Source organism: Eulemur rufifrons, chromosome 4 (genome assembly GCF_041146395.1).
Source record: "Eulemur rufifrons isolate Redbay chromosome 4, OSU_ERuf_1, whole genome shotgun sequence".
NCBI lineage: Eukaryota > Metazoa > Chordata > Mammalia > Primates > Lemuridae > Eulemur > Eulemur rufifrons.
In genome coordinates this window covers 81035782-81062426 of record NC_090986.1, presented here as the reverse complement: position 1 = coordinate 81062426, position 26645 = coordinate 81035782, and the positions used below count along the sequence as shown (strand labels likewise).

The 26645-nt window shown below is 37.1% G+C and overlaps 1 protein-coding gene and 1 non-coding gene across 2 annotated transcripts in view; both read right to left on the bottom strand.

Annotated features, from left to right (window-relative positions):
- Window positions 1-26645, bottom strand: part of ZDHHC20 (zinc finger DHHC-type palmitoyltransferase 20) — a 65025-nt gene that overhangs the window by 10647 nt on the left and 27733 nt on the right. The window contains exons 3-8 of the mRNA XM_069467441.1: window positions 25048-25151; window positions 19059-19179; window positions 11535-11604; window positions 10347-10379; window positions 9021-9141; window positions 1579-1711 (exon numbers count right to left, since the gene is read on the bottom strand). Coding sequence (XP_069323542.1) covers window positions 1579-1711; window positions 9021-9141; window positions 10347-10379; window positions 11535-11604; window positions 19059-19179; window positions 25048-25151 — 582 coding nt within the window. The remainder of the gene's footprint in view (window positions 1-1578; window positions 1712-9020; window positions 9142-10346; window positions 10380-11534; window positions 11605-19058; window positions 19180-25047; window positions 25152-26645) is intronic.
- On the bottom strand, window positions 1132-1259 carry LOC138383116 (U6atac minor spliceosomal RNA). The gene has a single exon (XR_011233558.1). It is a non-coding gene; the product is annotated as a U6atac minor spliceosomal RNA (small nuclear RNA).

The following is a 26645-nucleotide window of genomic DNA, read 5'->3' as shown; positions in this document are numbered from 1 at the left end:
TGGGACTACAGGCATGTGCCACCATGCCCGGCTAATTTTTTCTATATATATATTTAGCTGTCTATAATTTCTTTCTATTTTTTTAGTAGAGATGGGGTCTCGCTCTTGCTCAGGCTGGTCTCGAACTCCTGAGCTCAAACGATCCGCCCACCTCGGCCTCCCAGAGTGCTAGGATTACAGGCGTGAGCCACCGCGCCCGGCCCGGTTTTCCATTTTTTAAATTTTATTTTATTGAGACATAATATTTTACATATTTATGAGATACATGTGAGTATTTGTTACATACATAGAATGTGTAATAATCAAGGGAGTATCCATCATCTTGAGTATTTATCATTTCTATGTGTTGGGAATATTTCAAGTCCTCTCTTCCAGGGACTTTAAAATATATAATACATTGTTGCTAACTATAGTCACCCTACTGTGATATTGAATATTATAATTTCTTTCTTTCTTTCTTTTCTTGAGATGTGGTCTTGCTGTATTGCCCAGGCTAGGGTGCAGCAGCGTCATCATAGCTTACTGTAGCCCCAAGGAATCCTCCCGAGTAGCTGCGACTACAGGTGTAAGCCACCACATCTGGATAATTTTTTTATTTTTTGGAGACAGGGTGTCGCTGGGTTGCTCAGGCCTGTCTCAAACTCCTGACCTCAAGCAATCCTCCTATCTTGGCCTCCTAAAGTGCTGGGATTACAGTTGTGAACTATTGTGCTCAGCCAGAACTTATTTCTTCTACTTAACCAACGTCTCTTCATCTCCCCACCCACACACCCTTCTCAGCTTCTGGTATCTTCTTATCATTCTATCAAAAATGATAGTCAAGGTCCAGCATGGTGGTGCATGCCTATAGTTCCTCAACTCTGAGAGGCCGAGACGGAGGATCACTTGAACTCGGGCGTTCGAGACCAGCCTGATCAAGAGTGAGACCCTGTCTCCATCAAAAACAAAAAAATTAGTTGGGCGTGGTGGTGTGTGCCTATGGTCCCGCCTACTCGGGAGGCTGAGGCAGGAGGATTGCTTAAGCCCAGGAGTCTGAGGTTACAGTGAGCTACAATGACATCACTGCACTCCAGCTGGGGTAATAGAGTGAGACACTTTCTCTAAAAAAAAAAAACAAAACACCAAAAACAAACAAAACCCCCAAAACCAAGATGCAGCCAAGTAGGTGATAATGACTTAACCGAGTGTGTTGTCAGGCCCAAGGGCCTCTTCCATCCTTGTCAAGGGGAGTGCTAATCTTCTCTCCTTTCATATAATACCACTGATGGGTTTTTGAAAAGACACTGTATAAATGCAGGAAACAGCTTTTATTTATTAAAATTTATAAAATATAGTCAGCTCCCTTCTATATGTAATACATTATTGAAAACATATATAAAAGTCAATCTCACTTCTTCAACCTTCAAAATGATAAACCTTTACATTTATTATATACCCATTGTTCCCATCCAGTCATAGTTAATTTTAGTACAGAATTTTTAACTATTTCTCTATTATCTGACTCTTGTCTGTCTCTAGATTTCACATTCATTTGTGGTCATTTTCCTAAATAACTGTAATTTATTTTAACCTACTTACCTATTGTTGTTCTATTTTTTCCAACTAACCAACAGTGGTAGCTGAAAAGTGAGAGGACGCTGATGAAGAACATTGCAGACACAAAGAAAAGAAAAAGTACGTGGAATTTTGCACGTGTATCTGCCAATTCATTCTGAGGAAGGAAACCAGAAGTGTATTTTCAGAATTGTCAACTTCTAAAATATAACTTTTAATTTAGTTCTGCCTAAAGATTGCTGAATATGTTAAAAGTTTGTCAGATATGAAGAAGAATAAAAAATTGGATGACAAAGCAACAACTACAAAAGCAAACAATTGGTATTAACGAAGCAGCTTGTTTATTTAAGAGGTCAGGAAGACTCATTTAAAAAATTTCTTTTAAACATTTAAAAATTTTAGCAATACTTTCAGTCATAAAGTGAAAAAATGAACAACTCTCCCCAATAATTTTCATTTGTACTTTATGTGTATTTAAGCTTTTCCCAATATCTAAGATATATATGAGAGCTCCCCCTCAGCTATGCTAAAACATTTGCTTGTTTTAATTAGATATGCTGCTAACCAGAAACTAATTGTGATATATTAATTTTATTTTTGAACTTCTCTAATCTTTATTTCCAGAACACCACTGAAAGGTGCCATGCCCTCAGCTACTTTGATTTCTACTTTTTTCATCCCTGCTTCATTTCTACAGAGCCTTTGTAGGTAATTAGCAATTCTGACAAATTTACCACAAGGTATTAATGAATGAAAACAATTTCTCTGTTATCCCTTCTTATGGCTATATGCATTTTAACAGGAGTAAACTGAACTAGAACCTAGAAGAAATTATCTTTTTTTTTCTTTTTGTTTTTTCTTTTTAATTTTATTTTCTTCTTTTTTACTCTGCTTTTCCTGGTGCCAACAGTTAAAGGTGAGAAATTATCTTTTTTTCAAAAAAAGTTTTTCTTGTTACTCACTGGTTATAGCATAGTATCTATTAATAGGAGGAAGAGAAAGCCTTTAAATGCTCTTAAAATAAAACCATATAGGTAAATTACCTATTCCACCAGAACAAGAGGCTGTCCTGCTTGATTTAAAAAGTATTTACAGACTAAAAGAAGGTCATTAGCATGAGATTATTCTGACGTTCATGTTTTTCTCCTTTCTTTCAGAGTAACCATGATATCTTTTAAACACATCAAGTGATTGTTCTATTTCACCATCTTGCAAAGCAAATTTTTATTATACATATTCACTATAAATATCACAAAATAGATCATGAGAATGTCATGGCAATGATATATTTTACCTTTGGACAACTCTCTGTAGATTTCCTGCGGCAAAGCTTGTGCAAATAGAGACAATATATTAAGAAACCAATTTTTACACAAAATTATCCTAACCACTAGTTTTATAAATCCTTTATGTTTTGAAGAACACTAAGATGGTCATCTATAACTTTTTCTCAAGAAACACAAAAGAGAAAACAGACAAGAACATTTAGTTCTTCAAGCACATTTCAGGTACTCTTTACACACTTTTCCACTCAGTTCTTAAGACAGAGATTTGTATCTAGCAAAGAATAAAATAAAACGTTTTTAGCCAATACTTTAAAAAAAAAACTTCTGATGAGTAGTTTCCATAAATCAGATCTGTCGACTTCTTACCTCCTTCGCCCCTATCTCGTGGGGCAGTGTCCACACGTGCCCCCTCCCACCTACTCTCAGCTCAGCCATCAGAGCCATCTTCCACACATCAGATCACGTCCCTCCTCTGTTCCCCATTTGACTCCCGTAAAAGCCACAGTCCTTCCAATACTCTCCAAGGCCCTCTGCCATTCGGCCTCCCTCCTGGACTTCCCTGCAGCCCTTTCTCACTCATTCTATCCCAGCCCCGTAGCCTCCCTACTATTACTTAGTCACAGCAGGGACACCTACCATGTTCCCTGGGCCTGAAATTCTCTTCTCTCAGATAGTCACTAATTTCCTTCAAGTTTTTGCTCAAATCCGACTTTCTAAATGAGGTGTACCCTGATCACTCTCTTTAATACTCCCACCTGCCCGACCATACCACCCCTGCACACTTAAATCTCTTACCTGCTCAGTATTTATTACCTGTCTCCCCCTTCTTTAAAAGCAAGCTCTACGAAAGACAAGACCCTGCCCATTTGCTCACTGATGTATTCCAAGTCCCCAGAACACTGCCTGCCACAGAGAAGGTGTTATAATAAGTATTTCTTGAATGAAGAAAAAGGTAGATTTTAGTTTTCTTACTCGTGATGAATCTAAAAAGGTTATTTAACTAATAAATATTACATGCCAACACTGATGAGTTTTCTGATACAGAAACGTGAAATTATATAAATTAGATTTCATTTACCTGGCACTGAATCCTCTTTGTTTTAAGTAGGGCCACTGAGTATGGTTAGCAGGTTGTAAACTAAACAAAGGGCCCAGCTAACTGCGGACATCAGAGGCCAAAATTCATGAGGCTGAGACCACACACAGGTAGAGGTGCTCTCTTCTAATGTGTACAATGGCATTGTAAGTGCCAGCATCCTCTGGTTTTAAATACCCAAACCTTAAAAATCTAATGATGTTTTAATGAAAATCCTGAAATATATAGGTATTTCCTGGAAATATAATTGTGCTTAATGACTCAGGGCTTTAACTATGTTCTACCCAACTATGATCACGAGTAGTAAGTTACAGTGGAAAGTATCTGGATGTTGGAACAGACAAACTGAAATTTAAATTCTGGCTTCCTATGCTATTAAGTATGTGAGCTTGGGGTACTTGCATAACCTCTCCAACACGTTTCCAACTCTGAAAACTGAAATAATAGCAGCCCCTTCTGTATTAACATTTTTCTTATTTTCTGTATTTCTGTTGCTCTGGCATCTGGGGCCTCACTGACTGGGATGAGACTGTTCCTCCCAGGGTTAGCCAATTCTGGGAAAGAGCAAACCACTCACCCAGGAGCATACTTTTCATATGCAAACTAACCAATCCAGAGCCCAAACTCAGAACCACCTCCTCTGTCAGGTTCTTCTACCCCAGGAGGCAATGGCCCTCTGCCCTAATCACACCAGGGCCAGACATCTATAGATAGCCCCTGCCCCTATCTCCCAGGGTCTGCAGAAATTACTCAAACCGGACAATCCTTACTCTGTTTACCCTGCCTTTCCTACAGAAACCACAATAAAGGCTCAGGCCCTCATGCCTACTGCAAACCCAGCCCCTGCTCTGAGGACCATCAGTAACAAACTATCTTTTCAGTGGCCAGTAGTCTCCCGTAGTCTCCTGATCTGTTGGCCTCACCATACCTAATAACAAAACTTACATTTTTTTAAAATTTCAGAATATTATGGGGTTTCAAACATTTTGGTTACATATATTGCCTTTAGCAATGCCCAAGCCAGAGCTACAAGTGTGCCCATCCCTCAGACAGTGCACACTGCACCCATGTGTTGTGAATTTAACCATCCCCTCCTTCCTCCTTCTACCTGCCCGGCACCCGATGAATATTACTTCCATATGTGCAAATAAGTGTTGATCGGTTAGTACCAATTTGATGGTGAGTACATGTGGTGTTTGCTTTTCCATTCTTGTGATACTTCACTTTGAAGAATGGGCTCTATCTAGCTCAATCCAGGATAATACAAGAGGTGCTAGGTTCACCATTGTTTCTTATGGCCGAGTAGTACTCCATGGTATACATATACCACATTTTATTAATCCACTCATGTATTAATGGGCACTTGGCTTGTTTCCACATCTTTGCAATTATGAATTGTGCTGCTATAAACATTCGAGTGCAGATGTCTTTATAATAGAATGTCTTTTTTTCCTTTTGGTAAATACCCTGTAGTGGGACTGCTGGATTAAATGGTAGTTCTACTTTTAGTTCTTTGAGGTATCTCCATATTACTTTCCATAGAGGGCGTACTAATTAATTGCAGTCCCACCAGCAATGTATAAGTATTCCCATCTCTCCACATCCATGCCAACATTTGTTGTTTTGGGACAACAATCTTCATAGGGATTTTAGGAAGAGGAAATGTGAAAATATTTTTTTAACCACAATAATCTCTCCTTTAAAATCAGACATTGAAATGTAAAAATGAAAACAATAAAAGTGCCAGAAGAAAACGTGGGAGAATATTTATATAAATTTATACTGTTTATACTATATTTATACTATATATAGGTAACAGCCAGAAATCACATATAAAAAGAACTCCTTTAAAAATGTTAAAACTTTGGCTGGGCACAGTGGCTCACACCTATAATCCTAGCCCTCTGGGAGGCTGAGGCAGGAGGATCGCTTGGGTTCAGGAGTTTGACACCAGCTTGAGCAAGAGTGAGACCCTGTCTCTATTAAAAAGGAAAAGAAAAAGAAAAAAAAATACAAAAGACAACAAAAACCAGCTGGGCACGGTGGCGCATGCCTGTAGTCCCAGCTACCTGGGAGGCTGAGGCAGAAGGATCGCTTAAGCCCAGGAGTTGGAGCTTTCAGTGAGCTATAATGACATCACTGCACTCCACCAAGGGCAACGGAGTGAGGCTCTGTCTCAAAAAAAAGAAAAAGAAAAAGATGCAGTTAAAACTTTGGTTTGTCAAAAAACGAAATAAACAAAACAGGGTTAGAAGATATAAACAGAAAATGGGGAAAAAACAATTGCAGCCTGTGACAGAAAGAGGATTAATATCTACAGAAGTGCCTCATGTATCCTGGATATGAGATGCAGGCATTGCAAATATCTTCTCCAAGTCTGCAGCTTGCCTTTTTACTCTAAAAGATGCTTTTTTTATACAAAGAAAAGTTATTAATTTCAATGAAGTCCAATTTATTAATATTTTCTTTTATGGTTAGTGATTCCTATGTTCAATTTAAGAAATTCTCATCTATCCTAAGGTCAAGAATAAAGATTAGTATCTTTAAATAAAAAACACTTTCATACGCAAATACAAAAACCTACTGGAAAAAATTGGGCAAAGAACACAAATAGTATGCTCACAAAAAAACATGCCAATGGCTAGTAAGCATATGTTTGTAAGCATATGCAAAGTAAAATAAGTCAGATATTCTATTTTGTCCACAAATTGTCAGGCAGTATACTTAAGAAAGGGAGAAAATAAAGACAGAGGAAATCAGAAGATGGAGGGTCTAAACCAGCAGTCCCCAACCTTTTTGACACCAGGGACCAATTTCACGGAAGACAGTTTTTCCATGGACGGTGGGGTCAGGTCAGGCAGTGATATGAGTGATGGTTCGGAACTGACCGTAAATATAGACGAAGCTTTGCTCGCTCGCCCACCACTCACGAAGAGGCAGGGCTCTGTGGCCCGGTTTTGAAAAGGACACGACTGGTACCAGTCTGTGGGGTTGGGGACCAAAGGTCTAAACCATGTCTATAGGCCGGGCGTGGTGGCTCAAGCCTGTAATCCTGGCACTTTGGGAGGCCGAGGTGGGAGGATCATTTGAGGCCAGGAGTTCAAGACCAGCCTGAGCAAAAGCGAGACCTTGTCTCTACCAAAAATAGAAAAATTAGCTGGGTGTGGTAGTGCACACCTATAGTCCCAGCTACCTGGGAGGCTGAGGCAGGAGGATTACTTAATCCAAGAGTTGGAGGTTGCAGTGAGCTATGATGATACCACTGCACTCTAGCCCAGGCGACAGAGCAAGATCCCGTCTTTAAAAAAAACAAACCCCAAAACCTCCCATGTCTATGATATTAGGAGAAGGAATGATCTGAGGCATAATTGGAAAAAACAAAATCAAAACATCTACTGAATGCTTTCCATATATCAAGTATTTTCACCACTTAATTTAGTCTTCACATCAACCCTGTAAGTATTACTCCAAATTTTAAAGATAAAAGAACAAAAAATCTAAAGTTTAAGTATCTTGACAGTGGCTATTCTTTCATTCAGCCAATATTTGCTGCATACCTACTATGTGCCAGTCAATACTCTAAGTGACTGAGATACACCAATAAGCAAAAGAGGCAAAAATTCTCACTCTCAGGGAGCTCAGATTATGGCAAATAAATACATACATGGCATTTACAACGTAAACAGAGCACACATTCTTTTCTAGTATACTATCCTGATTCAAGACCTAAGTTTTGTAAGGGAATAATAACTCAAAGATGACATTAATTTTTTTAGCCTGGCAATCAACAGATTTATAGATTTTGTTCCCATTAAATCAAATAAACACAGAAAGCACAGTGAAAAGAAAATGAAACATGCTGATTTTTATGTCTTCATCGTGTCTGATGGCTCAATAAATAGTAAGTGGAAACTGGGGACTAGGACTCAGCCAGCATCAGAACTGGGCTGAGAACAGCTATTATGAACACCACAGGGGCCCACACAACCACCCAGAAACACATTAGAGAGAGCCAAGAGTGAGGCAGCCAAGAACTGAGCCTATGTTTATTTAAGGGGGATCATGGGGATGGAGGGGAAAAAGACAAGGAGTAAATAGTATCCTTAAACTTAAAGAGAGCGTTTAAATGAAGGAGGAGTTTTCATTTATTTTAAAATTATTTCTAAATTGTACCAAAATGGTACATGCACAGAAAAAATAAAATAATGCTAAAAAGCTATTATGAGAAACATTTTCAAGAGGCAGTTACCTTCAAAACTTTGGTAGTCTTTCTTCCTAAAATACATACTTCCATACCTAAAAATTTCAACCTATATTATCTGTTTTGAATAGATTACTATTTGGACATGGTATACAAAATTCAAAAAATAACTACAAGGCATATCTCCCTTTCTAACTGCCCTTTCCAGAGGCAATCACTGTCCAGAATTTTTAAATGTATTCTTCCAGAGAAGACATATACAAATATATACTTGTATGTTGTTTTGCTATAGAAATGGTAGTATACCATAACCATTCTTTTGTGCCTTGTTTCTTGCACATGATAATTGACCTCAAAGATCACATCATTTGTCATAAAGAACTTCCCTTCTTTCTTAAGCTGCATTGCATTCCTTTGTATAGATATATTACAGCTAAACTAGACCCCTGTTGATTAGACATTTGATTGTTTTCTATCACTTGCCTTTAAAAACATGCTATAAAACCTATAGAGACAGGAAGTACATTAGTGATTGTCTGGGGCTGAGAATGTCACATTTCTTACTGTAAAACTACAATAAGTCTCACCAACTCCAAGCAAAGCAATTACTTCTTTAAAATCGGTATGTCTTTGTTAGAGTTTGGCTAAAAATAATTCAGATCACTAAAAGAAGTTATTTCCTGCTTAATATACATTTATTTACAAATAAACATGTGTAACGAAGGTAAATTGTAGCCATATCTACCCTCTGATCTATTATAAATACTAACTAGTAAAATTAAAATAAAGCATATCTACTTGTAATAAAGAATGAAGTAATTCTTTAGGAACATGGCATCTTAAAAGTCTTAAATACATGTTTTAAGATAGAAAAAAGACTTACCGTCCAAAATTTTATAAAGTACTCTAAAACCGTTACTGCCACGAAAAGGCAATATAATAGGGAATACAATAAAAACAGCAGGAAGAATTTGTAATTAGAAAATCCCACACAGTTATTCACCCTGGAAGAACAAAGAAAGTCACACTATAAAAATAAGACAAGTCACAAATCCACAGAAACAGAATATTGAATGGAGGGTGGCGGGGGGATGGGAGTTGGGGGGAGGGAATTGTTTGATGAGAACAGAATTTTAGTTTTGCAAGATGAAAAAGTTCTGAAGATTGATTGTACAACAATATAAACATACATAACACTACTGAACTGTACACTTAAAAATGGTTAAGATAGTAAATTTTATGTTGTGTGTTTTTTACCATAATTTAAAAAAACTACCAGAAAACTTAATCATTATTACTTGGAAATGGGTCATTTGGTAGTTGAGAGTACTGCTGTAACTGTAGATGTGTATTTTTAATAAATTCTATAAGGAATGCCAGGCGTGATGGCTCACATCTGTAATCCCAGCACTGGGGAAGACCAAGGCAGGAGGATAGCTTGAGAGCCCAGGAGTTTGAGACCAGCCTGGGCAACATAGTGAGAGACTGTTTCTACAACCGCCCCCCCCGCCCCCAAAATTAGCTGGGTATGGTGGTGCACGCCTATAGTCCCAGCTACTTGACAGGCTGAGGCAGGATGAGGCAGGAGGATCGCTTGAGCCCAGGAACTTGAGGTTGCAGTGAGCTATGATGATGCCACTGCACTCCAGCCTGGGCAACAGAGTGAGACCGTCTCAGGGACAAAAAAAATTCTATAAGGAATGTGGGATTTTAATGTTAATTCTTAATAAATTGTTGTTTGGGTTAATAATATCAGAAGATATTTTTAAATGAAAACATTTAATATAAATATGTACATATATAGGCATATAAATAGATCAATCTTAGTATCTATGAGTAATTAAATTGACCTTCAAAATTTAGAAATACTGCCAGCCTGAGCAAGAGCAAGACCCCGTCTCTACTAAAAATAGAAAGAAATTATATGGGCAGCTAAAATATCTACAGAAAATTAGCCGGGCATGGTAGCACATGCCTGTAGTCCCAGCTACTTGGGAGGCTGAGGCAGAAGGATCGCTTGAGCCCAGGAGTTTGAGGTTGCTGTGAGCTAGGCTGACGCCACGGCACTCTAGCCCGGGCACCAGAGTGAGACTCTGTCTCAAAAAAAAAAAAAAAAAAAATTTAGGAATACTGAAGCAAGTTACTCTACATTTTCTCCTTCCCACCTCCCCATTCCCTTAATGCAATTTTCTCTGTTTTTTATACATACCAAGGACAGTGATGATCCATCTTAAGAATACATCTAAGAAACAAATAAGCATAAGAAAAATTCGCCTAAATGTAATTTCTCATAATTTTCTTTTGACTTAAAATTTTCCCTTTACAACTACACCTTAAGAGAATCAACCCAGAAACATTAGGTTAGAGAAAACTTCTGATACTTCCACGAGTATTTTCATAGGTAAGAGGTCATTATGTTTTACACTGCGAATTCACCTAAGCATATTCAGTTGCATCTGGCAACATCAAATGACATTTTAATATTGAGATCTGATGCACAATAATTGGGACGTTAGATAAGTCTAGCTAACAAATTAGCTAAAGGAGATAAAATGCAATACAGATGGATCCCTATGTTATTTTAAACATGTGCAGGTCATAAAAATAAAACTTGAGAAGCAAGTAAGTCAAAACATTCACAATGATGGGCTTGGAGATGGTTATTTTTCCTACATATTTTATAAAATTTAACACCATGAATAAGTACTACCATATTTATTATAATAAGCAATAATAATACAAAACCCAAAATTTGCCTCCCTACTAATGTACATATTCTATATTTATATAAAGTTAGACTACAGATTATCTCAAATAATACAACAAATGAGTAATCTAATACCCAGAAAGTTAAGTAGTTTCTAGCTAAAAATCAAGGATTAGTTGGGATTCCCAAACTAGTGATCTTTCCTTCAACATATTACTTTCTCACATGCACTCACAGACTTAAGTTTTTTCCATATTTTTCTAGGAGAAATGTCACAGAGAGTAATTTAAAACAATAATGAAATTACTTTGGTGTTTTTCTTAGGTTTTAATATCAGTATTAACAAAAATAAGGAAACTGTCAACATGGCCTTTTTAATCCAGCAAATAAAGTTATCTTTCTCAAGCGGGTTATTAATACTTGCTCATCAATATTATATCAAGTACAAGCAGAGAAAGCATATTTAAAGAAAATTCTATCAACTGGTATAGAAATTATCAACAAAGATTACTTCTGGGTATATTCTAGCTTATGTAAGTATTTCTGTTAGCCCTGAGTGCATAGCAAATAATGGGTGAGGATGAAGTGTTTTGCTAAGTATAAAGCATGTAAAATATTTCTCCCCCTTCTATTCTCCCATCACTAATTTCCAGTGCTGGGTTTAAACAAAAGCAAATGAGTAACACTTACACGTCACAAGCTGAGCAGTGATGCGCCCGATCAGGTTTAATCAACTGACATTTTTCACAATATCTGATCGCTGTATGAAAGAAGTGAAAGGAAGATCTTGAAGGATGTACAAGCTTAACTAATTTGACTATAAAACCTGCCTTTGTTTTTCTAATAAACAACTTTGGGCAATTGACAATTAATAATTTCAAAATAATACCAAAATGTACTGAAGAGATTCTCAAATCAAAACGTAAAGAAACAGAACAGCAGAAATGCAGTTTTCTTAGCAATTTTCAGATGAAAAAGTAGATCAAAGCATATAAATGACTTATATACAGTCAAACACCAAGATGAGTGGCAGAACTAGACCAGAACTTAGATTTACTAAGTCCCAAATCCAGTGTTTTTTTCTATTATACCATAGTGCCTATACTAATATCAAAATTTATCTTCATACTTTAAGACATCCTATGGGATTCTGTGTGTGGAATTCTGAAATGGCTTTATTTAAAAAAAAACAAACACACACACACACCTTTTATCTGCCATCCCTACCCTAGAAAAACAGTAAAATTGAGACTGCATTTCTTAAAAAAAAAAAACCTCTGAATTGTTTACCACTAAATTCTAATGTACGGTACTGTTGCCTAATACATACTTTCATTTGTTCAAAAGATACTGAACACCTACTGGGTGTCAGATGTTGTTCTAGGCAAAAATCCTTGCTTTCATGGAGCTTTCATTCTACTGGAGGAGCTGGGGAGTAATAAAAAGTTAACAAAATAAATAGTGTATTACACAATGGTGGCAAGACAGCAGAGAAGTGGAATTGGGCACTGTAATTTTAGAAACATATGAGAAAACTGATATAGAAAGAAATGAGTTAGTGAGATATCCCAAGATAGCTACATAACTATCTGGGAAAATCATGATTCTAATCAGAGGGAACAGACCTGAGGTTAGGACATGCTTGGCTTGTTCAAGGAATAGTGAGGTATAGAGATGTTCATCTCAGCATTGTTCTTATTAAAACACTAGGAATAACTTGAATTATGAAAACACTTAAGCATTTTTTGGTATATTCACACAGTGAAATACTGTGGAGACTTTAACAAGAATTTTTCATACAAAACACAGTTATATCCTGTTAAAGAAAAGAGAGCAGACCCAAAATGGAGTCACTCATGCCAAGGGTCTACATCACCAAACTGAATCTAAGTTGTTCACTTGTAAGAGCTGACCTTCTGAGACATTAGGAGAAAGATGATACCCAAATCTCATTAAGCCAACAAAATTTTGCTTATGCCCATAAGAGGAAAATAAGTATGAAACGACCAATCTGCTTTTTATTCCTTGTTTCTGCTTTCTTTAGCCTTTTATGCCAATAAAGCCCATACCCGCTGTTCAACTCGTCAGAGCTCCTTTCTGTTTTGCAGACTGGATGCTGCCTGGTTCACAAATCTTTAATAAAAGCCAATTAGGCTGGCCAAGGTCACTCACACCTGTAATCCTAGCACTCGGGAGGCCGAGGCAAGAGGATCACTTGAGGTCAGAAATTCAAGACCAGCCTGAGCAAGAGCAAGACCCCATCTCTACAAAAATAGAAAAATTAGCTGGGTGTGGTGGCACACACCTGTAGTCCCAGCTACTAGACAGACTGAGGCAGGAGGATGGCTTGAGGCCAGGAAGTTTAAGGTTGTAGTAAGATATGATGATGCCACTACACCCTAGCCCAGGCAACAGGGCGAGACTCTGTCTCAAAAAAAAAAAAAAAAAAAAAAGAAAAGAAAAAGCCAATTAGATCTTTAAAACTCAATTTTTTGAAATTTTGGGTTTTGACAACCCTAACGTGGAAAAATGCAAATATATTAAATGGAAAAAAAAGCAAATCTTATGATAGTTTGAATATGTAGTGAGTTTCCATCTATAAAAAGAAAAGTGTATTTCTTTCTTTTTACATGTACAGCCATATACCATATCCCAATAAAATGCATACATCTTCCAGATGTGAATTACTATACACAACACAAAGTATACTTTGAAGCAATGTTAGAAACTATAGCTGACAGAAAGCTCTATCCAGGTAACCAAATTTGTATTGGTTAATATTTATCCACTCTAATTGTTAAAATATGCTAATTGTATATCAGTTTTGCAATACTCAGTCATGTATAAAACATTTCTGCTAGGATACACAAGAAAAGGTAGTAGCTTCGGGGGAATGGTGCCACAGATGATGGGTAGACTCATTCTTTATTTGGTGCTCCTAAAAAAATTTTTTTAAATCACGGGCATGTAATACTTTTATAATTTAAATGAAAATTTTAGGACAAAGGGAATTTACACAAACATCTACTTACTAAATAAATAAGTTATATTTTACTGAGGGCCTTCTTATAATACCTTGCCTGGTATAGGCACTACAGAGGTAAAACCATACGATGTAGAAAAAGTAGAGCTATAATGGACTTTAGAGATTTCCTAGTTAAATCTCTTCACTTTACAGATTAAAAACACTCCAAAACTTAAAGAAAGTACTCTGTCCAAGGTTATATGGCTACATGAGTAGTAAGACCAAGATGAGAAGCCAAGTGTCTTATTTTCCCTTTCCTCTACACCTCTTCCACTCAACATTCTGACATTGCAGAATCTGAAATTATTAAATAACTAGGCTCTGAGATGGAATTAAACCAAACATGCCTTGTATGAAGACGAGGCTTGATGACTGAATAGACTGCAATGAAGTAAAAGCAGCAAAGGAAACATCAGTTTCTAGTCTAGGGCAGTGAGAAGAATGATGCCGCCAAGGACAAAAGGGCTGGATTTGGGTAGAGGTGTGGTGTTTTTCATTCACTCATTCATTTGACAAATATTTACAGAGTTTCTACCATGTGACAAATACTGCTAGATGCTGAGAATATAAAGGTGAACAAGGCAGACTTTTGCCTCCCGCCTCCTTGGTATTAGGTTTTAAATGATGAATCCAGTTTTGTATGAGCCGGAAGCTTTGGATAATAGGTCAATCAAGCATAGCTAACCTTTGGAAGCTGGAAATACAAGAATGGAGCTCTAGTGATACCTAGAGATGCTGAATTGAAAGGTACATCCCAAGGTGAATGCTGAAGGTTTGATAATGGCTACTGCATACACTGGTCTGCAGCTCCCCACTCGGAAACAGGAAGGACGCTATACCCTGGGGTGCAGCTGGATTACAGGCCACTCTGTAGACATGCGATCCGTGTATGCAGCTGCAACTCCACCCCTTTGCCTGACACACAAGAAAGGCTTTGGAATGTGAGTACTAATATGAAAACATCCTTGAATCTGTTCTAATCCTATTATTAAGCAGGTAACTCATTTCTGACAACTATTAAAGAAAATCAAATTATGAGACTAAATTAAAGATCACAAGATTGAGGTGTTAGAATTCCATGGTTAAAAATAACAGCTTAAAGGACAGTACAGAAAGAAGAACAGGGGCAAGGCACCCTTGTGAAGTTAAGAAATAGGAGAATACAAAAAATGTGGGAGGAAAAAAAAATCATTCAAGGACACAAAAACAGAACCAGAACAGAAAAACACAAAGAGGAAAGCTCTTTAAGAAGTCAGAATGACAAAAAGCCACTGAACATAGTTAGGGAGAATGAAAACCTGATGGATGGAATTCGCTAGAAGGAAGTGAAGCCCTGGGTATAGAACATTTAAAAGATGATCTACAAACAAAGAGAAAAGAAAACAGAATGGTAGTTAAACCAGCATCAGAACCAAATTTTTGTTGTTCTTTTTAAAAGGAGACATACTTTGAAATATACCTGAAGGCAGAGCGAAGAAACTGGTCGGAATTTATTAAGTGAAGAACAAGATTTTTAGGAGCAAACTGGGAAAGAAAAGAAGAAAAAGGTCATGAATCTCTGTAAATATAAGAAAGGATGAGAATGAAGATATCAAGATGTAAGAGACAGACTGAGAAAAGTCAGGGTCTGCAAAGGCATACTGACAGTGTGCTGCTTGGAAGCAGCAGGGCTCTGTCATCAGTTAGGTCTGATACCAGTTCTCCCACTCACCAGCTTGTAACCTTGGGTCAGTACCTTACTTTCTAAGAGTGTCAATTTCCTCATCTGTAAATGCAAATAATATCAAGTATAAGGATTACTGTATTAAAACTAAATCTTCTAGAAAATATCAGATTCTCAAATCAGTTATTATCCTTATGATACTACTACTATCAATGATAAATATTATTTATGACAAAAAATAAAGTCACATTTGTTGGTGGGGAAAATCAATGAAAGAGAGAAGACTAAGGAAATCAGAAAATGGGTAAATAGCCAACACAGAGAACACCCAGGAATAGATTCATTCGGCAAGACCTTCTGAGTGCCTATTTTGTGAGACACTGTGTAGGGACAATGAGAGAAATTCCCAATTGCCAGGGGCTTAAGACTAAAGTTAAGAAGTTCAGAGGAACACAAATAACTACAAAGCAGTGATTTGTGATCTACAAGGTAAGAATCAAGTTCAGAGTAGACTTCAAAAATCACTTCCTGGCTGGGTGTGTTGGCTCACACCTAGAATTCTAGCACTTGGGAATACAAAGTGGGAAGATCACTTGAGGCCAGGCGTTTGAGACTAGGCTGAGCAACACAGACACCCTGTGTCTATAAAAAATACAAAAATAAGCAGCGTGTGGTGGTGCATCCCTGGAGTCCCAGCTACTCAGGAGCTGAGGCAGGAGGATCACTTGAGCCCAAAAGTTTGAGGTTACAGTGAGCTATGACGATGCAACTGTACTCTAGCACCTAGGTAACAAAGCAAGACCCTGTCTCAAAAAAAAAAAAAAAATTACTTCTTGGTAAAGTAAATAGAAATATAGAACTGAGTTGAAAAGAGACGAACATTGAATTAAAACTTTAAACTGGATTTAGAAAGGAGAAAATAATCATTCCAGGCAGAGAAAAACACCAAAAAAACAAACAAAACAAACAAACAAACACAAAAACAGTGGAAAAGGACTGGATGATTTAGCACAATTTAAAACACAGGATGCTCAGGGAAATAGGGTAAGACAAAGCTTGAGACAGAGGTTGGTGAGATCCAGATTGTGGAGGGGAGAAAGTATAGAAGGACTCGTTTTGTTATCTGAATATGTCCATAAGGTTCAAAAAAGCACAAAAAGAAATTCAGTGAAAAGTCTCTCCCATCTCTGTACTCGAGCCCCAATTCCCTCTGTGAAGGCAGCTCCATTACTCTTATTTTTTTTTTTTTTTTTTTTTTTTTTTTTTGAGACAGAGTCTCACTCTGTTGTCCAGGCTAGAGTGAGTGCCGTGGCGTCAGCCTACCTCACAGCAACCTCAAACTCCTGAGCTCAAGCGATCCTCCTGTCTCAGCCTCCCGAGTAGCTGGGACTACAGGCATGCGCCACCGTGCCCGGCTAATTTTTTCTATATATATATTTAGCTGTCCATATAATTTCTTTCTATTTTTAGTAGAGGTGGAGTCTCGCTCTTGCTCAGGCTGGTCTCGAACTCCTGAGCTCAAACGATTCGCCCACCTCGGCCTCCCAGAGTGCTAGGATTACAGGCGTGAGCCACCACGCCCGGCCTCCATTACTCTTAGAAAGAAGACACTAACCTCTGATATCCGAAAGGCCTGCTTTCTTCAATATGCATTTCTGTAATTTTGTTTTTGAAAGAATAAATAGGTATTACTTCTATGATAACAAAAAAGAAGCAAACCCCGTAAGGGTTGGAATTCTAAGCAGTAGAAATGCAGTACAAAATGGTGCTCAAGAGTGCAGACTCCGCCTGGAGTCAGAAGAGAGGACATGCATGAACCCCAGGCCTGGCCACTAAGAGACTTGGGCTACATGATTTCATCTTTAAAATGGGCACAAGTGCAGCACCTCTCTCAGAGTTGTAATGAGGACTGAAATAATCACAAGTAAAATGCTTAGCATAATTCTCAACAGATGATGGGTATTATTCAGATTAGAGGAAAGCCATTATAATTAATGAAAACTAGTAAAGCTTTAAGAGTAAAGTTTTTACATTAGTGGCTCTTTACTTTTAGGGGCACATGTACTGCCTAAAAAAAAAATCAGAAGATCTTGCTATGAATGGGCTACTTTTAAAACTACATGTACCCAAAACTCTGCATATGATCTCAGGGGTTATCAATTCTCTGAAATCTTAGATTTTGGGTTAAAAACACCTAATCCATAGAACTATAATTGCTAACAATTATTGTAAACCAGATCTTTCAGAATTAAATACAAAAAAGGATTATTTTAAATTGGCTGTCATTTACTGAAAATGAAATTTATGAAAAATTTATTATGTGCCAATATCTATACTAAGTGCTTTAAGTATATTATCTCATTTAATACTTTCACTGACTCTGTGATGTAAATATTATTATCCTTATTTTAAAATGAGGAAACTAGGGCTTAGAAAGTTTAAGTGACTCACACTGTGCACTAGTAATGGAAAAGTTGGGGTTTAATCTGTAATCTATATTTTCATTGTATATCAAAATATATTTAGTTATGCAAAAAGGACAGTATTAAGTGCAACAAAAATTAAAAAGTTGGTCAACTATCCCCTCCTAAAGTCTTATAGACACTTTAAATTTTCTTGAGTTACACCTTGTACCTAGCTACACAAAGGTAAATCTCCTATTTCCCCTTGGAGCTGAGAAGCCTAGTGGGTTCTAGAGTCAGCACCTGGATGTAAATCCTAGTTTTGTTCACATGCTACCTGCATGACCTTGAACAGGTTACTTAACCTCATTGTGTCTCAGTTTCCTCATCTGTAAAATGGGACTGTAGTCTACACCTCACAGAGTTAAGTTTAAATGAGTTCATACATATAAAGCACTTAGAACGGAGTAACTGTTAAGCAGCTGTTATCTGGCATTTGAACCAATTAACATGGCATATAATACATAATTTAAAATAATTTCCTATATTTAAATGACCAGCTTGGCCACTCACAGACCCCTCCCTGTCATAAGGCTCAAAGCTAAGAAAAGGAAGCTGCCGTTGTGCATCTCACTGGAGGCGGTCGCGACGGGGAAACACAAGCTCTGAGCCAGGCAAACCTCAGCTCACAGCCTGACTCTTGGAACACTGGCCTTAGAAACTTGAACAAATTTCTTCCCCTTTGTGTCTTTTACTTCCTCCCATTCTGAGCGTATTCTTGGATTCTTTAAAACTATTCAGAGATGAAACACAATATTCAAATTCAAACTAGAATTTCCAAATGATGGATTGCTAAGAATAATATTTGAAATTTTCAGCCATGAAGGGGTGGGAAACAGGCACAGAAAAGAGATTCATATTACAGTGAGCCCCTTAAGAATCTATGTTGACATATGTGTGTATCTACATATCTGAAATACCACACAAGATGCAGAAAACAGGAAAATCTTGTTCCTACAGATGTTATCTGTGGCATTCATAGTATCCATTTAATACACCCTGGCAGAAATAAACATATTTTAAAACTCCTTTGGGCAAGAAAGCTTCAGATTTGTTTTTCTTACTTCTTGAAGCTGATGTGGTATAGATAGGTAAGACTCTTGCTGCTCTTCTCAAAATTTCTTGTTGTCTTTCCTGGCTGAATTCTTTTTCATAACGTTCCTTTTCGGAATTGGACAAGTGGAACTACAAAAAAAGAAAAAAATATTAAATTAAAAAATTTTTTCAATCTCATGATGTTAATTATCATGCGCAGGAAAACAGATTAATTTAGAACAGGAAAAAAAAATCCCCAAATACTTTCCTTTTCTGAAGGCAAAACTTGTCTTCAAATTTAAGTAGATAAATCAAGTAAATTTTAACAAAAACTACATACCTTTGGCAGATTAAAAAATATCTGCCCTCTAAACTAATGCTGGCAAAGAATATGAACTAAATATTTTTGCATCTTTATTTTTAAAGATAAAATTAAATTCCTCCACCAAAAAGGCAAAATACATATTTTCTATTAGTAAAAATTTTGTTTAAAAGTTACTGTTGGCCAGGCGTGGTGGCTCACGCCTGTACTCCTAGCACTCTGGGAGGCTGAGGCAGGAGGATTACTTGAGCTTAGGTGTGAGACCAGTCTGAGCAAGAGCAAGACCCTGTCTCTACTAAACAGAGACCCTGTCTCTAAAAACAGAAAAATTAGCTGGGCATCATGACAAGTGCCTGTAGTACCAGCTACTCCAGAGGCTGAGGCAGGAGGATCACTTGATCCCCGGAGTTTGAGGCTGCAGTGAGCTACGATAACGTCACTGCACTCTACCCAGGGCAACAGAGTAAGACTCTGTCTCAAAAAAAAAAAACCTAAGGAAATTTAACCCCTTCTCACTCTCCCTCCCCTTAAAAAAAAAGTTATTGTCAAGAGATTTTTAATTTTGAATTTTTAGAAGGATGTCTAAAGACTTGCTGTAGGTAAGAGGCTAAATCACATGCATGGATCCCACTATTTTCTGGCCACATCTCAATGAGGTCAACAAGTCATTCTTTGACCATCTTTAGCTTTTAAAAGCTAACCAATTTCTGAGAATTGTCAAGGCAAGCATAGTTGCCCTTTCTCAAGGAGAGATTTCTTGATAGAGCTGTTTGTTTTCATTTCTTAGTATTTGTTTCCATGGTGTAGCCAGCCTCTAGTTCATTTCTTTAATAGTAATTTCCTTACAAAGTACTCATTCAGTTGCTCTTCTTTTCATGTGCCATCCCAACATTTCAAGGACCCTCATTTCATGTAACCAGGAACTCTAAGTTTCTATCAGTCTTTATTGTGTTTATTTATTTATTTAGAGACAGGGTCTCAACTCTGTCACCCAGGCTGGAGTGCAGTGGCGTGATCACAGCTCACTATAACCTCGAACTCCTAGGCTCAAGCTATTCTACTGTCTCAGCCTTCCAAGTAGCTAGAAATATAGGTGCATGCCACCCTGCTCACCTAATTTTCAAATTTTTTATAGAGACAGGGTCTCACTATATTGCCCAGGCTGGTCTTGAACTCCTGACCTCAAGCGATCCCCCTGCCTCAGACTCCCAAACTGCTGAGATTACAGGGGTGAACCATGGTGCCTGGCCAAGATGGCTCATACTCACTCTCTCTCTCTCTTTTTTTTTTTTTTGGTTTTTGGAGACAGGATCTCGCTCTGTTGCCTGGGCTAGAGTGCAGTGGTGTCATCACAGCTCAGTGCAGCCTCCAACTCCTGGGCTCAAGCGATCCTCCTGCCTCAGTATCCCGAGTAGCTGGGACTACAGGTGTAAGGCATTATGCCCAGCTAATTTTTCTATTTTTTGTATAGATGTGGTTTCATTATTGCCTAGGCTGGTCTCAAACTCCTGGGCTCCAGCGATACTCCTGCCTTGGACTCCCAAAATGCTAAGATTCCACTGCACCTGGCCTCATTCTCTATTAAGAGAATTTTAACTTGTTAGAAAATCCTTCCCTGATATGATGTGTCTCTTACACATTCATAGCAGAGTATAAAAAGCACATTGTATGATGTTAAATATATATATATATGTGGATGGGAGATATTCTGTTCAAATTTTATAATTTCCTTGTAAAATCTCAACAGATTTCCCTTTGGCAAGTATCCCAGACCTCAGCCTGGTCTCTCTTCTATTACTTAACATCATTACTTTTCCTTAAGAACTAAGGTTATAAAATGATGAAAAGCTTAAACAAAATAAAAATTTCAAGAGACACCAGAATTTTAGATGAGGAATGCAATAAAACCAAAATTAAAATAGATTTGACTTTTGAATTAGTACTAAAAGTCTACTTTTCTTTCAAAACTACTGAACAGAATTCAAACTATGAAATGCCATTATTATCTTAAATTCAGTATTCAGATGGTTCCATTTAAATATATATTAAATACCAATTAAGAGCTAGGCACTGTCTCAGATATCAGGGATCCAAAGATGAATAAAAACAATCTTTGCCTTCAAAAAGTACATTCCTACAATCTAGCAGGGAAGTTAGCCATGTAAACAAAGAATTACAAATACAAATCAGCATATTAAGTACAACATTAATAATACATTGTAAGATATGATAAAAGCTCCCTTGGCAGGCAGTGGGAGCTATCAATAAAAGTTTCTTGAAGGCAATAATACCTAAGTTTTGAAAGATAAATAGGAATCTTCTGGGATGGCAGACAAGGAAAGAGAACAGCCAAGGCAATGGGAACAGCAAATAGAAATCACAAGGCTGTGAAAGTAATATGGTGTATCAGGGCCACACTTTGCTTGGGCATAGAGTTCCAGACAGAAGCAATGGAGTGGAGTCAGGATTTCAGTTCACGAAGGGTCTTGCATACCATGTGAATGGGCATGAGTTTTATCTTGCAGCTGACTGGCAACCTCTGTAGGATTATAGCCAGAGATGTGACAGGACCACATTTTCTTTTCAGGAAAGATGACATCTGGGGGCGTGAGATGCCTGCCAGCTACTCCCAGGCTGCCTGCGCCTCACCATTCCTTCATGTCTGTATCAACATGCCTGTTACACACTAGGTCTGATTCAAGGCAATGAGGATAGAGGAGTAAACAACAAAGATTTTCTTCCAAAACGCTTGGGGGAAGAGATACTTAAGAGCTAGCTTAAATGCCACTTCCTCAGAGAACATTTCTTTGACCACACTATCTAGGTTTTCTCCCCCCACCAAAGTCGCTTTTTCCTCTGTTATGCTCTATCACATTACCAAGCTCTTCTTCTAAATTCATCTAAATTTTCTAAAATTATCTTATTTGTTTGTTTACAGTTTATCATCTGTTTCTCCCTTTAAAATGTAAAGACACATTAATGTCTGTCTTGTTCTTTTTATTCTCTGAGCCTAGCAGAGTCTGACATACAATGTGTGCTTAATCAGTACTTGATGCCTGAAAAAACTCTGTATTCATAACTTACCTTCCTTAAAATTTTATAGACCCAATCAATTTCCCCAGACCTGATTCCCAAGCGTTGCTCTAACCTCTGGGCTAACAGAGTCCTCCCAAGACAGTAATATTAGCATCGATCTCACAGCTTTGTAACTGCTTATATGGGGCTATCTCGCTCAGCACATTGTGTGCCTAGTGAGAAAGAATCTTAAATTCTTGTTCTTCGTTGTTACTAGAGCTTAGCTTAGCTAGCCCTTGAGGATTTAATAATTCCTTCGGTAGTTCTTGAACACCCACTATGTTACAGATAGTGGGGGGAGGGATATAGTGGAGAACACAATGGAAATATTTCTGTCCTCACAAAATTTACAATTTTATAAGGTGATGCACATCAGTAAACAGGCAATTACAATACCAGATGATAAGTTCTATGGCAGGGTAAATGGAGAGTGCCATAGCAGCCATTAGATACAGGCTTGGGCAGTGAGATGAACTTAGGGGAGAATGAAGGGTGAAGTGGATATATATAAAGGCTTAACTCTGGATGCTAAATGGATGCAGTATGTCAAAACAACAACCAAAAAAGAAAAAATAACAATTAGATGGTACTTATTATGTGCTAGGCCTTTTTCTACACAGTTTATACATGCTACTAAATATATATTATTAATTGGTTCAATCCTTATAGCAATCCCACTGGATGCATACTAATATCACCCTCACTTTACGGAGGAGGGATCAGCTAAGGAAAGTCTTCAAAGTCACATAGCTAGTAAGGTACAGAGGTAAGAGTTGAACCTGGGCGGTTTGGGTCCAGAATCTGTGTTCTTAAACTCTACACTATACTGTTTTCTCAAAAGTCCTACCATTTGTTTTTCTTATTCTATTTCTTATTTCCTGTAATAAGAACTATTTATTTTTTACACATTAATGTTTTTAATAGCCATCACTACTAATAATTGATTAAATAAAATTAGGTCCTTGTCAACTTAGAGATTAAGAAATGGATAATAGTTTGTAATATTAAAGGTTAAATAATTATTATCAAATGCCTAAAGGATATATTTGAAGAAACACCAAATTTGACTTATGGTTTAGTTTACCTCTTAAAACAAAAGCATCAAATAGAAAAAGCGGGTCAAAGATTGTGTGGCATTATCCACTAATGTTAAATGTACACATAATGCAGTACATGATGTAGTAGTTCTACTCCTAGACATTGACTCCAAAGAAATACACACATGTTCCCCCAAGAGACATGCACTAGAATGTTTATAGCAGCCTGTTTGTAAGGGCCCTAAACTGGAAGCTACCCAAATGTTCATGAATAGCAGACCCAGTAAATAAATTGTGTTACATATCACAATTGAATATTAAACAATAATGAGAATGAATGATTTACAATCATAATAACAACATGGAATCCCACAAATAGAATGTTAATGAAAGAAGCCAAACACACAAGCATATATAACTGTGACAACTACCTGACTATGACTATACTAGTACATGACTCCATTTATATCAAGCAGAAAAACAAGCAAGGCTAATCTGTGCTGTCAAAAGGCAGAAGAGTGGTTTCCCATGAAGTGGGTGGATGGAAGAAAGCATGAGGGGGCTTATGGGGAGCTGGTGACGCTGTTTTCTGAACCAGGTGGTGGTTACACAGCTGTGTTCAGTTTGTGCAATTTCATTAGGTGTACACTCATGACATGCATACTTTTTTGCAAATATGTTCTCCATTAAAAAGAAATTGATATTATTTTTAAACACAGGACTATGATTTTTAATGAATTTTGATGAATTTAACACAAAAGGAAACAATTATGTCGTCATCATCATCATCATCTAATATTAATGTGGCAGGTACAATAACATGTTCAGTTTTACCTGGACAAACTCCCTTAATCCTCATAAACATCCTACAGAGACAGGCACAATTGTTAGGTCCATTTTTTGATGAGAAAACTGAAGCTTGGAGAAATTAAGTAATGTGTTAGAGCACAAAATCAAACTCAGACAATCCTAACCCTAGAGAATACATTCTTATCCATCTTACTATACTAAATTTTCAGTGAAGGAGGAATTCAGTCGGCTATTGGAAGGCAAGAGACACAATGGTAGTAAAACTTATTCCACACAAATGTTAACCTGTATTATTTTCTAAATGGAACCTCCAATTAGAAGAAACACTAGTCATATTAAAGTGTAGAAAGCAATAGCCTAGACAGTGTATTTTGCATAATCAAAACACTTTTGTTACTTGCAGCATATTTGTTCATGCCTGAGAAAATATAAATGTTAAGAGGGTGCCTAAAAATGAACTCTACTTCTCTAAGTGAATTCTGTCTCTTAAGACTTTTTACACCAGGAATATAAAGTATATGTTTAATTTAAGAAAAAACAGCATGGCAGAAAAGTAGTAAACTTTTCTGTACAGTTAAACATTTACTATTCTATGTCAGTGGACCCTATCTGAGAATAGGCTGATGACTCACGTTCACAGTACAGAGTTACCAGGCAATTTTATGAATGGAAACAGAACAAATGCATTATGTAAAGTTGTAACAAAGGTAACACAAGGGAAAATAATTCCATAATCAGTTAAAGCATTTGGTAATTTACCAACATTAAATTTACCTCTTTGGAGGGGGAAGCGGGAGATGTGAAAATTGTCATCCAATAGGACCATACAAACATAACAAAGAACAGATGGAAAGCCACAAGGTAAACAACGGTCTTTCCTGGTAAATAAAAACAAATAACATTTCATTGAATCCAGGTGAAAACAGGAAAAAGCATTACATTAAAACACAATATATGGGTCAAGAGGCCTAATCCAATAAAAAATTTAATTAAAACCTATTGAAACATCAAGTAATATAAACTTACACAATGTAACATTACTAGATACGAAGAAATATTCTGTTCCTACATTTAAGGATTATCAGCATGGTTTATAAGTAAAAATGAGATTTGAGATGAATTTTCATTTTATTAAGTTGCTGAGGATTTAAGCTAAAACACTTTCTTTACTCACTATATTTCAAGTTTTCCCTAAAAGTTAATTTTAAATTACCTAAAAATTATTTAAAACAGAATCCATCACTAAGAAAATTAAATCCAAGGAACTATAAACTGAAAGTAAATAAAATTTATCATCACCATGAATAAATAAATCTGAATAACTCAATCCCTGTGTTGTTAAAAAAAGTACCCTAAATTTCATTCCCCTGTTCAACACAGGCTAAAAAGAAAAATTCTAGGTATTTTGAATTTCTACCATAACTGTTTCCCCAGTGTGACATTCCAATATCTTTACCTCCAAACTTAACTCACTTTAACCTTTTTGTTCTGTTCTGTAGTTTTTCTATTTGAAAGAAGTAGGACTGGTTTCCACAAGAAGCAAGAATTATCTACCAGGTGCTTAAACTCTTTCAGTCTGGAATGCAGCACCACAAACCCAGTGAGGATAACAAAATTCAGATAGGCATCAAAGTCTGAAATTCTACTCATTTTTATAGTTCAGATCAAATGCTACTTCTACCAAAGGTCTTCTCTATTACTTTCAGAATTCATTACCCCTTCAAATTGCACTCCTTAAATAATTTGCTTAGAATTCATTAAAGCACTTGTTTCAGTAAAGTTAGTTGCTTGATACTGACAAGCTAACACATGCAAAACACAACAGTGTCTAACACACAATAAATCCTCAATAAATACTGGCCATTATTATTATTATTACTAGTCCTATCCAGGGATCTTTTTTTTTTTTTTTTTTGAGGCAGAGTCCTGCTCTGTCACCCTGGCTAGAGTGCCATGGCATCAGCCTAGCTCACAGCAACCTCAAACTCTTGGGCTCAAGCGATCCTCCCGCCTCAGCCTCCCAAGTAGCTGGGACTACAGGAATGCGCCACCATGCCTGGCTAATTTTGTTTTCTATATATTTTTATTTGTCCAATTAATTTCTTTCTATTTTTTTAGTAGAGACGGGGTCTCGCTCTTGCTCAGGCTGGTCTCGAACTCCTAAGCTCAAGCAATCCTCCCGCCTTAGCCTCCCAGAGTGCTAGGATTACAGGCGTGAGCCACTGCGCCGCTGGCCCAGGCATCTTAATTCTTCTCAAAATTTGATTCTTTTTGTGCATTTCCTATTTCAGTGTTTCTCAAGTTTAAGAAGTGATAGTTTTCACCGATCTGTAGTGAAATGAGAAACATTAAACAATGTAGTGAAGCTTCTA